Raw genomic sequence first — 12,333 nt, forward strand, 5'->3', positions numbered from 1 at the left:
ATTCTCTGAGGGAGCTGTCAGGGATCACTTCCCAGAGATGACAGCACTGAGCCAGGCTTCAAAGTCAAATTAGAATCTGCTGCACAGAAAGGAGCCAGGGAGACATTTGAGGAATGGACAGTTACATGTGACATTTTATGACACTTCTCATATACCCAAGTGGCATGGGGTCCTGGTCACTTATGAAAGCAGTGTGTACTGAAAGGAGGAGAGGTGGCTGACACAGGGTAGCAGAGGCAGTGAGTGACACGCCCAGCGTGACCCCTGGGACCTACAGCAGGCGTGAGAGCTGGTGGTGTCAGTGTACCTGAGATTCCTTACCTGTCCGGTAAGGCCAAAGGGGTGTGGCCAGCATCCGCAAAGTAGCGCAGGTGGATCCAGGAGAGCAGGTGAGTTGATGGCGGAGGGTGGAGCCAGTGGACACTCCCGAGCCGGACCCCTCAGTAAGATGCCAACAGCCCACCCAGGGGTGAGAGGGAGGGAGCTGGTGCGCCCTGATGTTCACTTTGCTCATCGAGACCTGGACTCCCCAGTATGACGGCCACCAGCTCCACGTGGCTGTTAAGCCTTTGACGTGTAGCTAGTCCACGTTGTGATGGGCTGTAAGGAAATACACAAAACACACCGGATTTCAAAGACCTGGTATGAAAAAAGATTGTAAAATCTCATTAATAGTGTTTTTAAACTGGTTGTAGGGTGAAATATTTCGGATATGCTGAATTAAATAAACTATGTCATTTCTCTTGTTTATCCACTTAACGTGACTACTAGACAAAGTTGTGAAGTTGCCTGTGTCTAGACCAAGGTCGGACCTCCTATGCAGGGGTTCCCAGGGCCGGCTGACTGCAACCGCTCGAAGACTCTCGGGGGGGCCCAGCTCATTCCCACCACCACATCAGCACCCCCTTTCCTTTTCTTTAATTCTCTCTCGCTCAGTATATTTCTTGCCCTCTGCTTTCTTGGAGTGACTTTGGGGGTGGCAGAGCTAGACACACGATACCCAGGCTCTGGACGTGTGAGTTGAAGAGCAGTCCAGGGCTGGGGGGACCAGGGGGGACCTCTGCACACCGAAGCGCAGGGCGCCCCCAACCGAGCTCCATGCTTTGTAGGTCCTGTCTGCTGCCACCATCGTCGCCAAGCACACCTCAGCCTTGTGCAACGCCTGCCGCATCGCCTCGTCCAAGACGGCCAACCCGGTGGCCAAGAGGCACTTCGTCCAGTCGGCCAAGGAGGTCGCCAACAGCACCGCCAACCTGGTGAAGACCATCAAGGTGGGTCTGGACCACGGGCCTTTAGTAATCCCTGGAGCTCCTCTTGCCCACGGGGAAATCGGGGGGCAGCATTTAAGCTCTGCTCTCCCAAGGCTTCTTTCTGGTAAAGTTGAACTTCTCATTTACTCTCGGGATTTATGTCACCGAAAGGGAGTCCCCTTAATAATTGAGACATACATCATGAAAAACCAACAGCCTCAGTTTGTACTAACCTTCTAGATAGATGGTGGAGGGAAGGGGCCTCCCCAAATTCTGTGCGTGAGGAGCTTAGGGGCAGAAATCCAGTTGGAAGGGGTTGGTTATGGAACTTCTCTTGGCACTGTGCTGGGTTAGCAAACATGCTGCTTTTGCTTAAACTGTATGTTTCCGTGGGGTGGTTTAGAGTGGGCTGGTGAAGGGCTCTGCCAATTGTTGTTGGATATATCCGGCCCAAGAGAGTAGGTGGAGAGAGAAGGGAGTGGGAAATTATAGAAAAACCACTTTAGTATCTCCTGTGATAGTCTGTTTATAGCTGTTTAAAATTTTTAAATGGAATGGAGAGTCAGCTTTTTAAAAATAGAGCATCCCGTGTGCCTAAGACGTTCATCTCTGTGCTAAAGCCCATGGGCATAGGTGGGGCCGGGCCCACTTGCAGGGAGGGAGTTGAAGTAGCCAGGCTGTACGCACTTGTAGGCGAGTGCCCAGGCCACAGACACACAGTCTGCCCTCAGCTGGGACCCGGCAGGCAGCAGGCGGCTGAGCTTGTGGGAAAACAGCCACAGCCTGGACGACAGACCACAGGCAAAACCCCAGCATCACCCCCTCCCCCCAGTCCCCAGCCTTCAAAGGAGCATTGTCATGGGAGGCAAGATACCAGTTCTGTGCAAACACGCTGAACAGAGAAGCGCTGGAAGTGTCCATGCTTTTTATTTGAGGGTTTTCAGATTGGTTCAGGTAGGAGGATTTGCCGAGTTGCTGGGACAAGTCCTGTAGTAACAGGACGCGTCCCAGTTCTGTGCAGAGGGCAGGACACTACCCACGTCGTTCTCCTTTCGCTGCAGTCTGCAGGGTGAGCCAAGAGGAGGCAAAAGGGGAGGACGTCAGCCCAGCAGCAGTTGGAAGCTGGCTTGAGAGCGCGGGGCTCTTAACCCCAGTCAACAATTTCTTAGCTGTTTAAACAAAGAATCTATTAAAAAATGAACAAACAGGAAAAGACCATGTCTGTTGGAAGGCAATAATAAGCTAGGTTGAAAATGGATAAGTAAATCGCAGCCAGTTCCCATATGCCCCATGATCCTAGGGGCAGCTCACCTCGGTTGCCATCATTGTTCGTGGCGTTAGCAATTAATAAAGCTTGCATTTTTAAAGGTTTATTTTATGCTTTGTATATATTACTCATTCAGTCCACACAAACACCCTGTGCTTATCCCTGTTTTCCAGATGGGAAACTGAGGCACAAAGAGGTGAAGTAACTTTCCCAGGTTAACCAAGCCAGGAAGTGGTAGGTCAGAATTCAAACCCAGGCCCCAGAGCCCCTGCGCTCAGCCCTGGCGTGTGCTGTTCAACTCTTTGGGATGGAGACGCTAATCCGTCTCTGCAGCCTGGGAAGAGAGACCTCGCTGTGTTTGCAGGGCTTGTGTGTAAGCATTGGGGGAGGCAGGGATGGTAAAAGCAATATAGTTGACAACAGTGACATCATTGCTGGTTGCTGCATAATTAACTTATCTCAGTTGAAGTCAGTCCTTTTCTGATCATTAGAAAACAGATTATATTTAGATGGCCCAGGAGAGGAAAAAAGGAAAGAACTCTTTATTCTGTAGAAATTCCTGGAGCCCTTTCTTTTTCTGCCTCCTCCTTGGTTTTAAATCCTGACCTATCTCCCTGTAAAGCCATCTCTGTTAAGATCTCATGTTCTTTTCAGATTCTCCTCACAGTGTCAACCCCCCTTTGCAATTCCCTGCAGCAAACGAGCTCTCGTGATGGCCTAAAAGATAGGCAGAGACATCAGAGGGGCGAGGGAGGGGGGTCGTAATGTGGAGGAGGAGATGAAGGCCTCTGTCTCCGGGAGCACCCTGAAACCAGGAGCAGTGCGGGAGGAACAGAGATGAACACACTGCCCCTCTGCGTTCTGTTTTTCCATTCCCAGTGCGTGGCCGAGTTTGCCGGGAGCCATGAGCTGTGTTTTTAATTTACTAACCGGAAGATGGTAAAGGTCGTTTCTCTGTGACACATGGTACCAGACACTGAATAGATTTCCCGTTTGAAGGGAGAGTTAAGTATTCTGTCAAACAGAAAAGCAAATGAATATTTAATTGTTTAAGACAGCTGCCCTCATGGCTGCATTTTGCTCTAAATAGTATGCTTCTTGGTACTGGTTTTTTTTGTTTGTTTTCTTTTAACCATGAGGATGTGCCCAAACCCAAATCCCAGCGGCCACACCCTTGCAGTCCAAAGAAGGAAGGAAAGGGAGTATCTGTAGTGGCCCGTCAGCGCACATGCAGCGTGTGCATCCCGGGATCTTAGATCGCCCCTGATGGCATACTTTAAGGTCCCTAAGCACAGCTGTGCAAGAGTCCATTCCTGCATCCATACTGCCTGCCGGCTGCTGCTCAGAGTGCCGGGCAGGGTAGAAGGACACCCCCCTCCACCCCCAGCTGCCAGCACCACTGCCTGCTCCTCTCTCTTCACCCAGCTCGTTACCTAGTCTTGAATCAGATGTGTGGAATGGAATGTTATTTTAAATGTGCAGCCACTCAGGTTTTGGGTGCCAAGCAGAAATTATGCAACACCAGCATTTGTTTTTCTGAGAAGTTGAAGTTTGGCCTTGCCCCTCGCGGCGGAGTGAAAGCTCAGGCTTTTGCAATTAAGCCCTTCCAGTGTGTACACAGACACCCTGTCCAGCTCCCTTTAATCCAGTTTGACTTGGCTGTAAGTATGTTTTCTTGGTCATCCTTATGTTTGGGTTAGTAAAGTAGGTTTCTTCAGAGGAAAAAGGAAAAAGACTCTTGGGCTTCTTACTACCTTAATTGTGTCACCTTTGTCTAATGTCGGTGGGAGAGAAGGAGCCGGACTCTTGGGCTCCGGTTTGAGGCGTGCCGGTAAGTAGCAAGGCAGCTTCGGCTCATGTCACCTTCTGGGTGCTGGTTTTATGGTCTGGAAAATTGGGGGTTTAGGATCAGATTATCTTTAGGGTTCCTTCTAACCCTCTGAGTCCCTGAATCTTTAATTTTGTGCATACACAGAAATGGTTTCTCCCAGATCTCTGGGAGATTTTGCTAAAGGAGAACACTCGGGGGAGCTGCCCAGGGCTTGGGAGTTCCCTTGTTCTGAGGGGGTGTAGACCTGTGGCTAAATAAATTTACCCTCCCATCATCATGGCTGGCGTCCTAGAACTTATGTGGCACGGAAGCTCTCATGCCTGCCTAAAATCCCACGGGGCACCTTTGAATACTCAGTTGACTTGAGTGGCTCAGCTGTTCCCAGAGGGAGCAGAATTCAGAAGTGAAACGGTACCTGCACAAACCACGCTTTCTGATGCCAAGTGCCTTTTTTGGGGGAAATAACTTTTCCTTTTTGAAAATGGAAAAAAGTGATTGATGGAGTTTGCCACTACAGTCCTTATTCAAGGCCCTGTCCTGTGAATGGCAGTGGGCTCTGTGATATCCGATTCACAGGCCTGTGCTCAAAAGAAAAAACAAAAAAACCTTTCTTGATCCCAAGGGTGAAATTGCACAATCAGAAAGCCATTCCTGGAGGTTTACTTGGAGTAGTCATCTTTTCAGTTTCAATACGTTCACCTGAGGGCTGGTGGCTTGGTCAGATGCCCTTTTTCCTAACAGACCGAGAGGTTTGTAGGAGCAGAAAGGGGAAGGGAAGAGTGAGGAGAGGGACGAAGCAGGAAAGGCGAGCAGCACCGAGAGAGGGCTCAGCATCTCCCGTTGGGCTCCAAGCCCGGTCTGCCTAGCCAGAGGGGGGTGATCGGCAGAGGCCACACGGCTGGTGGGGCTGGGGCCCGAATTCCTTCCACTCCAAAGTCCACTCTTGAAAGCAGCTTGCTCTGCTTGTTTGCCTGTGCTGGGGCCGCCGGTGTGAGGCTCCTGCACGGTGGCGCCCACGCCACCTCCCGCTGGAGTCCCAAATCGCTCTGAAGTCCGGTGGATCCGCCCTCCAGCAGTCAGCAATGTTAACGGTGGGGCAAGACCGAGTGCCGAGACAGCTCACCTCTCGATTGCCGATTGCCGGCAGGGTAAATCAGCGTTTCCCGAGCGCGTTAAGTGGCAGTTAGAAACAAGGCCATGCGTGTGAGCAAGCAGCCGCAGCATGCGGGCTTCCTTTGGACCTGGGAGGACGGCAGCATGGGGAGAGAGGTCTGGGCTGGGTCAGTGCCTGTCTGGTGGGGGAAGGGCAGGTGCCAAGCGAGCCAGGCACTATATTAGCCAGTAAATTAGCCGGGCCTGTGGGAATTCCTCTGAAAATATTAGCATTGTGGATGTGTAATTATTGTCCCAGGCTGCCAAGGCTCGATTGGTATGTAGTTGTTATTCAGAAATTGCCTTCAAACCGACGGTGCCTGCCGCCTCTTGCCTTCCTGAGAAACAGAAATGCTCCCATCTCGGATGTGGTTTGTTTTGTAATGCCAGGGCCCCTGTTTGTTTGTTTTTTTTCCCCCTTAATTATCTAAATTGGCTTTATATATTGCTCATAAGGGTTAAATTAAAAGTTTAATTGATCGTTTAACAAGGAAATTTACATTCTTCTGCAAACATAACTGCGTTCTCAAATGTAGCCTGCCCCTGGGAGGCAGGGGTGGTGTCCCTGCGTCTCCGGCTGTGGGTCCAGCCGCTCCTGTTCTGTAGGAGGTGCAGTCCAGGGTGGGGGAACTTCCAATCCAAGTGTTAACCCTTTGTGAGGCAGCCTGGCATGGGTCACAGGCCACATTCCTGTATTCTCATCCATCCAGGCCATTAATCAGCACTGGGACTGATCACTCAATGCCATTGTGTAACCTGCTGCTGATGTTTTAAAAATTAGGAAGCATAAGATACGTAGAGAAAAAACACACATCCTGGTAGAGCTCGGTGAATTTTCTGAAGCTGCACACGCCTAGCTAACTACAGCCAGATCTAGAAACAGAACGAGATCAGCACCCAGAACCAGCCCCACGAAGCCCCGCACCCCCATCTCACCTGCTCCGGGCAGTGCCCCGGCTTCTGACACCCTAGCCTAGCGCCTCGTGGCTTTGTACTTTGTGCAAATGGAATTGTGTCGTAGGTACCCTTTTTCTGTCTGGCCTCTTTAATTAAATATGCATTATGTCTGTGAGATCCGTCCATGTGGTTGGTGGTCGTTCTAGTGCTAGCCTGTGCCTTCCGGCTGGATGCCATTATGTCCATTCATTCGCAAACGGTGTTATGCCAACTCTACTGCCATCAGTCAGCCAGGGATATCCAGGTGAGACTAGAAAAAAATTACGAGTGCTGCACAATTTAAAGTATTTTTATCGTTTGGGAGGGAATAGACTTAATCCCAGTGAAAACAGAGAAGAGAAATCCGGGAATTATAGTCTCAAAAGCAGGGAAGAAAGTGGTTCCGCTGCCAGGCCTGGCGTGGTGGCTCCCGGGGAGTGAGGAGCAGGGCACTGGTTGAATGAACCTGTGGCGATTGCCAACTGGGCCCTCTGCTTGGTGGCAGGGGTCCCCCAGTCAGTTCTTTTCTTGTGGTTTAAGAAGTCCCCCAACGTTTCCGGTGTTCCCATCGAACCGCCTCCTTTCGCCGGGCACCGTGCAGCGGCTCGGGGATGACTCGTGGCTGCTCAGTGGGGTGAGAGCTCTGTGTTTTCTCCCACCAGGCCCTGGATGGGGACTTCTCTGAAGACAACCGCAATAAGTGTCGCATCGCCACCGCGCCCCTGATCGAAGCCGTGGAGAACCTGACGGCGTTCGCGTCAAACCCTGAGTTCGTCAGCATTCCCGCCCAGATCAGCTCCGAGGTGGGGAGATTTTGCAGCGAAGATACTCCTGGGGTCTCTGGCTGATTTTGTGTGGCACTGAATGAGTGTGAATAGTTCAAACTCCAAAATGTCAATATGTAGGGTGCTGTTGTTGTCGATGATGTTACATGCACTGAGTTAATAAAGTTCAGTGACTACGCAGCTCCCGAGAGATAATGTCTTAGCCTTATATGTGGAGGACAATCTGTTTGCTTAGGTCCAGGGCTGATTCTTTCTTGGGCTGTGTCTCACTCAAAAAGTGCAATTTAAGGAGCAGACATGGACTCAGTTTCCCACTAGACCCTGTGTGAGCCTATCTCCCTTGTTTCCTGCCCTCCATGTCTCCTTCCAAGGGGCAGAGGTGGTGACGTGGTAAAGAACAGGACCTGCCAGGGCCCGCCTTACTCACTGCCACCCGCGCACCCTGACCTTGATCCCTCTGCCGCTTGGTCTCAGGGCTCCCAGGCGCAGGAACCCATCCTGGTCTCGGCCAAGACCATGCTGGAGAGCTCGTCATACCTCATCCGCACGGCGCGCTCTCTGGCCATCAACCCCAAAGACCCGCCCACCTGGTCCGTGCTGGCCGGCCATTCCCACACCGTGTCCGACTCCATCAAGGGTCTCATCACGTCTATCAGGTCAGTTTCCCGCCCGGAGCGGGTCCCAGCCTGCATATCAACAGGGCAGGAGGGGGATCAGCCCGCCAGGCTCTCTACTTAATAGCAATAGTGTTGATCTTTATCATCTGTTTGTTTGTCTCTTCAGGACCAGTATCACCTGTCCCAACAATAATAACTAACTTAAGCACTTACTGTATACCAGGCATTGTTGTGAGCGTTTTACCTATATTACCTTATTTGATCATCACAACCGTCTTATAAGGTAGACACTGCCATTGCTCCCATTGCACTCATTGAAAAAACGTAGGCAGAAAGGATTTAGGTAACATTCCCAAGGTCACCACCAGGCGCAATGGCTCTAGTCCCAGACTTTCTGATCACCGTTCTGCATTGTCTATACCTGGAAGCTTAGGCAGAGAGCACCGTTGTTTATTTGGCAGGATTGGGGATGACCTTCAGTTTGCTAATAAGACATAATAATCGAGGGCCCACAGTAACTCTGGGCACCTCTGATTTTCTTAGTGATAGTAGGAGCCTGAAAAAAACATCCCTTGAGTAGATAATGACATTTCTGAACTTGACCAAAATTAATACCACACACAGTATGAAATGCATCTCTCTCCTTAGTTAGATTTTGCTTCTCAGTTGCTTTTGAAGCTCAAAACCACAGTTAACTTTCTTTTATAATGCCCTGCAAAGAAAAACTCACTGTGTATCTTAACTCTTACTGTAGCCCAGAACTTTGTGAGTAGTATGCAGTATAGACAACACATAATGTTTACTCTGGAAATAGTGCTGACCTTTTTTAAAAATGAGTCCTATGCTTAAGCCAGTGAATAGAGAACCCAAGTCCAACTTGTTTCCCTTGCAGTTGCCCGGCATCAGGCTGAGCTGGAGGGCAGGGCCACATCCTTTCTACCAGAAATAAGAAGGGTTCATTAAATTCAGAAATTCATGGGCTGTGCAGCAAGGTGTTGCCAGCCAAGGGTTGGGGATTCTGCCTTAAATGAAGTGATTGAGTTGGGGAGGCAGTGGACAGGGGCTCCTGGCCCACCGAGGCTGGGGCAGCTTGTGGGACCTGAGCCCCACGGAGCCTGTGTTTGACATGCGCTGTCCCTTCCAGGGACAAGGCCCCTGGACAGAGGGAGTGTGACTACTCCATCGATGGCATCAACCGGTGCATCCGGGACATTGAGCAGGCCTCGCTGGCCGCCGTCAGCCAGAGCCTGGCCACGCGGGACGACATCTCTGTGGAGGTGAGCTGGGGACCTGGGGCCCGCTCAGCAGCCCCTGGCAGTGTTGAAGGATCCCAGCATCGGGCTTTGCAGGTGGAGGGACTGGGGCCACAGTGGTTCTGATGCTACAGTGTCACCATTAGACAACCTTCCCCGTGGAACCAACCTGGGTAGTTTTTGGAGCGGGTACGGCAGATGCCGAGCAGGGAAGGATGGCTTGGGGAAGGAGTACCCACACTACTGGGGTGGAAAGGTCACACGTGGCTGAACTTTGGGGGAAAATTATCAACATTGGGTAATTTAGAGGTAAGAGGGGTTACCATATTCATTTTCAACCCGTCAGTAGAGCAGACCTAGGCATGTGAGTTTTGAATGTGTCTCTGTTATATTTCATCAATGCACCTTTTGGTTAATGGGCAACTTCAGCATTAAACTCTAATGTGTTTGGTGCATTCAAAGGTACAGGATTCTGTCCTAACTTACTCAATATCTAGCATTTGAGGAACTTTGACATTCTATTATTAATTTAAAGCCACTTTGCCCTCTCTTGCTGACTTTGCCAGAGTTTAGAATAGAATTTTATGCTTTTTTCCTTTGGGATTTTTCTATTACCAAAGGCTTCTGATTCAGACTTCTTTCTCTATTGAGAGCACAGTGCCTGACACTCAGAGGTGTTTAAGAAATATAAGTGGTCTGTTTATTGAGGTTTACCTTCTTGCTACTGAGTTCATGGACCATGAGCTTTGGGCCCAGTTGTCGGCATTGCTCGTTTTTATAAATAGAACTGTGTCATCCAGCTTCACCTTCCCCATTTCCAAAAAAAAAGAAAGAAGGAGTATATTCTCAACCTCTATAGAATACTAGAATTATTCTCTCTAACCTGTTACCCTAAAGTATATGCATACAAACCAGGGCACGTAAGCACACCACTTGATGAATTATCACCAACTGAATGTGCCCTTGAATCAGCACCCAGACCAAGAAGCAAAGATGACCCACACCTACGAAGTGCCCTCTGCCTCCACACTTCCACTGTCCTGCCCAAAATACCCCCTTTTGTCCTTACTAGGAAAAACATTCTTCCCCTTTACGTGCATATACTCCCTAGTCATACCATAGTTAATTTAATAAACTATCTATACTAAGACAACATGGCTGGAAGATTCTTATATTCATGACTACAATCTCATTATGAATCTGAAGATAATAAGTAGTTAACTAAATAAAACCCTTGGACTTAGAAGTTTCTCTCCACCCGCCCCCATATCTCTCTCTCTCTCTCTCTCTCTCTCTCTCTCTCTCTCTCTCTCTTTCTCTCTTTCATTTTCTTTTCCAGGATTTTGTTTTCAAGTTTACATATTATTAGGCTGCTCCTCTCATTGAAGAAACTGTCCAAAGCCCTCAAGCCCACAGGCTGTGTTGTTCTGTAAGAGAGTAGAAAAGATGAGGGTTTCGTTTCTGATGAGCGGGACATCGCGACTTTGTTTGCGATCACCTAATTGCATGCTGGTCTGTGCAGAACTAAGTGTCCGGTGTTCTGATCTATAATCCTGAATCTATCCAGCAAAGCTCCCGTGAATGGTCCTACATAGGATCTGATCTCTGTTCTCTTTACCACATGATTCAGTGCTTTGGGGGTGGAAGCTTAAACCATCTCTCCTTGAGAAGAAATGTTTTGAGGGTATCATTTTTTTTTTTTTTTTTTTTTTTGAGACAGAGTCTCACTTTGTTGCCCAGGCCAGAGTGAGTGCCATGGCATCAGCCTGGCTCACAGCAACCTCAATCTCCAGGGCTCAGCGATCCTACTGCCTCAGCCTCCCGAGTAGCTGGGACTACAGGCATGCGCCACCATGCCCAGCTAATTTTTTGTATATATATTTTTAGTTGGTCAATTAATTTATTTCTATTTTTGGTAGAGACGGAGTCTCGCTCAGGCTGGTTTCGAACTGCTGACCTTGAGCAATCCACCCGCCTCGGCCTCCCAAGGTGCTAGGATTACAGGCGTGAGCCACCACGTCCGGCCGAGGGTATCATTTTGAATACTGCACGCACACCACCAAGTACTGTGGACTGAGAGTCTGAGCTGGGCTCAGTGGGCATCTCAGCGTTTTCACAGGGCACTGATCGGGAAGCAGTTCTGCTTTCAGAGAGCTGGTTTCATTTTTACGTCACTGTCCCTCCTCAGGGGGTTATTAGTTCTGGGAACACAGTGACCTGGATGTCCCCTCAGCCCCCATTAGCTGTCTCCATTTGGACGAAGCTGCCTTTCCTTCTTGGAAAGCCACGGCTGATCCACATGTCCAGTAATCACGCTGAATAACCCGAAGTAAAGACAGCAGTAGCATCGGTTGGCAGGGTTGGCGGGTTGGCGGGAGAGAAGCCAGTAAGAAGAATGGCTCTCAGGCCTGCCTCTTTCGCAGGAGGAGCCATAGAGGGGGTCCAGCCCAGGGGAGCCCAGGCGTCGACCACGGGGAAGGGCAGGGCAGGGAGCGGCGGGTTGGTGGTGCACACCCAGTGGCATTTTGATATCCGTTTCATGTGGCCTCTCCTGTCCTTCATATGGGCCTTTTTGAATCAGTACAGCTCTGCGGGGACTGTCACGGGATGAACTTGAGACTCTCTCCTTCTCAGGCCCTCCAGGAGCAGCTGACCTCAGTGGTCCAGGAAATCGGGCATCTCATCGATCCCATCGCCACCGCAGCTCGGGGAGAGGCGGCTCAGCTGGGACATAAGGTAACACGCCCCGAGGGGGCCCTGCTGAGGGCGTGTGCGTGTCCATGAGAGAGAAGATTTATTGAGTTGGTTGTTATTGTTCCCTTAAAAGCCTGTGATGCCAAGGATTGTGCCCAGGTCCAGTGCTGGTTGGAACTGCAGGGAATAGCACTGAACCTCCCTGTGGCTCCCTGTCCAAAAATGATCACTTCAGGATCGGTTTTCGCCTGGAGTTGAGAAGAAATCCACGGTGAATTTTTTCTGGCTGTGTCCACACTTTAGCCAGCTAGGCATGTACAGTCTCCAGTTGCTCTCGACCTTGGCTGAAAGAAGCCAGAGACTGAAGTTGGAGCTACTAGCCTGAAGTTGGCCATCTTTTGTGCCTGGCTGGTTTGCCCCATTCCGGTGTGTTTTGGGGGGGTATATTATTCTTCTGTGGTTTCTGGTACAGTGGCTCTTCTTACACGTGATGGGGCAAAGCACAACCAAAGCCTCCCCAGTCGGCCACTCCAGAGCAGCCATTCAAC

At 50.1% G+C, this 12,333-nt stretch overlaps 1 protein-coding gene across 2 annotated transcripts in view; it reads left to right on the forward strand.

Annotated features, from left to right (window-relative positions):
• Positions 1–12,333, forward strand: part of TLN2 (talin 2) — a 406,920-nt gene that overhangs the window by 321,233 nt on the left and 73,354 nt on the right. For both annotated transcript variants that reach the window (XM_020286036.2, XM_076004441.1), the window contains exons 37-41: positions 1,110–1,271; positions 7,099–7,239; positions 7,696–7,877; positions 8,983–9,115; positions 11,726–11,827. In XM_020286036.2, the coding sequence (XP_020141625.1) occupies positions 1,110–1,271; positions 7,099–7,239; positions 7,696–7,877; positions 8,983–9,115; positions 11,726–11,827 (720 nt within the window). The remainder of the gene's footprint in view (positions 1–1,109; positions 1,272–7,098; positions 7,240–7,695; positions 7,878–8,982; positions 9,116–11,725; positions 11,828–12,333) is intronic.

The sequence above is a fragment of the Microcebus murinus genome, chromosome 6 (assembly GCF_040939455.1).
Source record: "Microcebus murinus isolate Inina chromosome 6, M.murinus_Inina_mat1.0, whole genome shotgun sequence".
NCBI lineage: Eukaryota > Metazoa > Chordata > Mammalia > Primates > Cheirogaleidae > Microcebus > Microcebus murinus.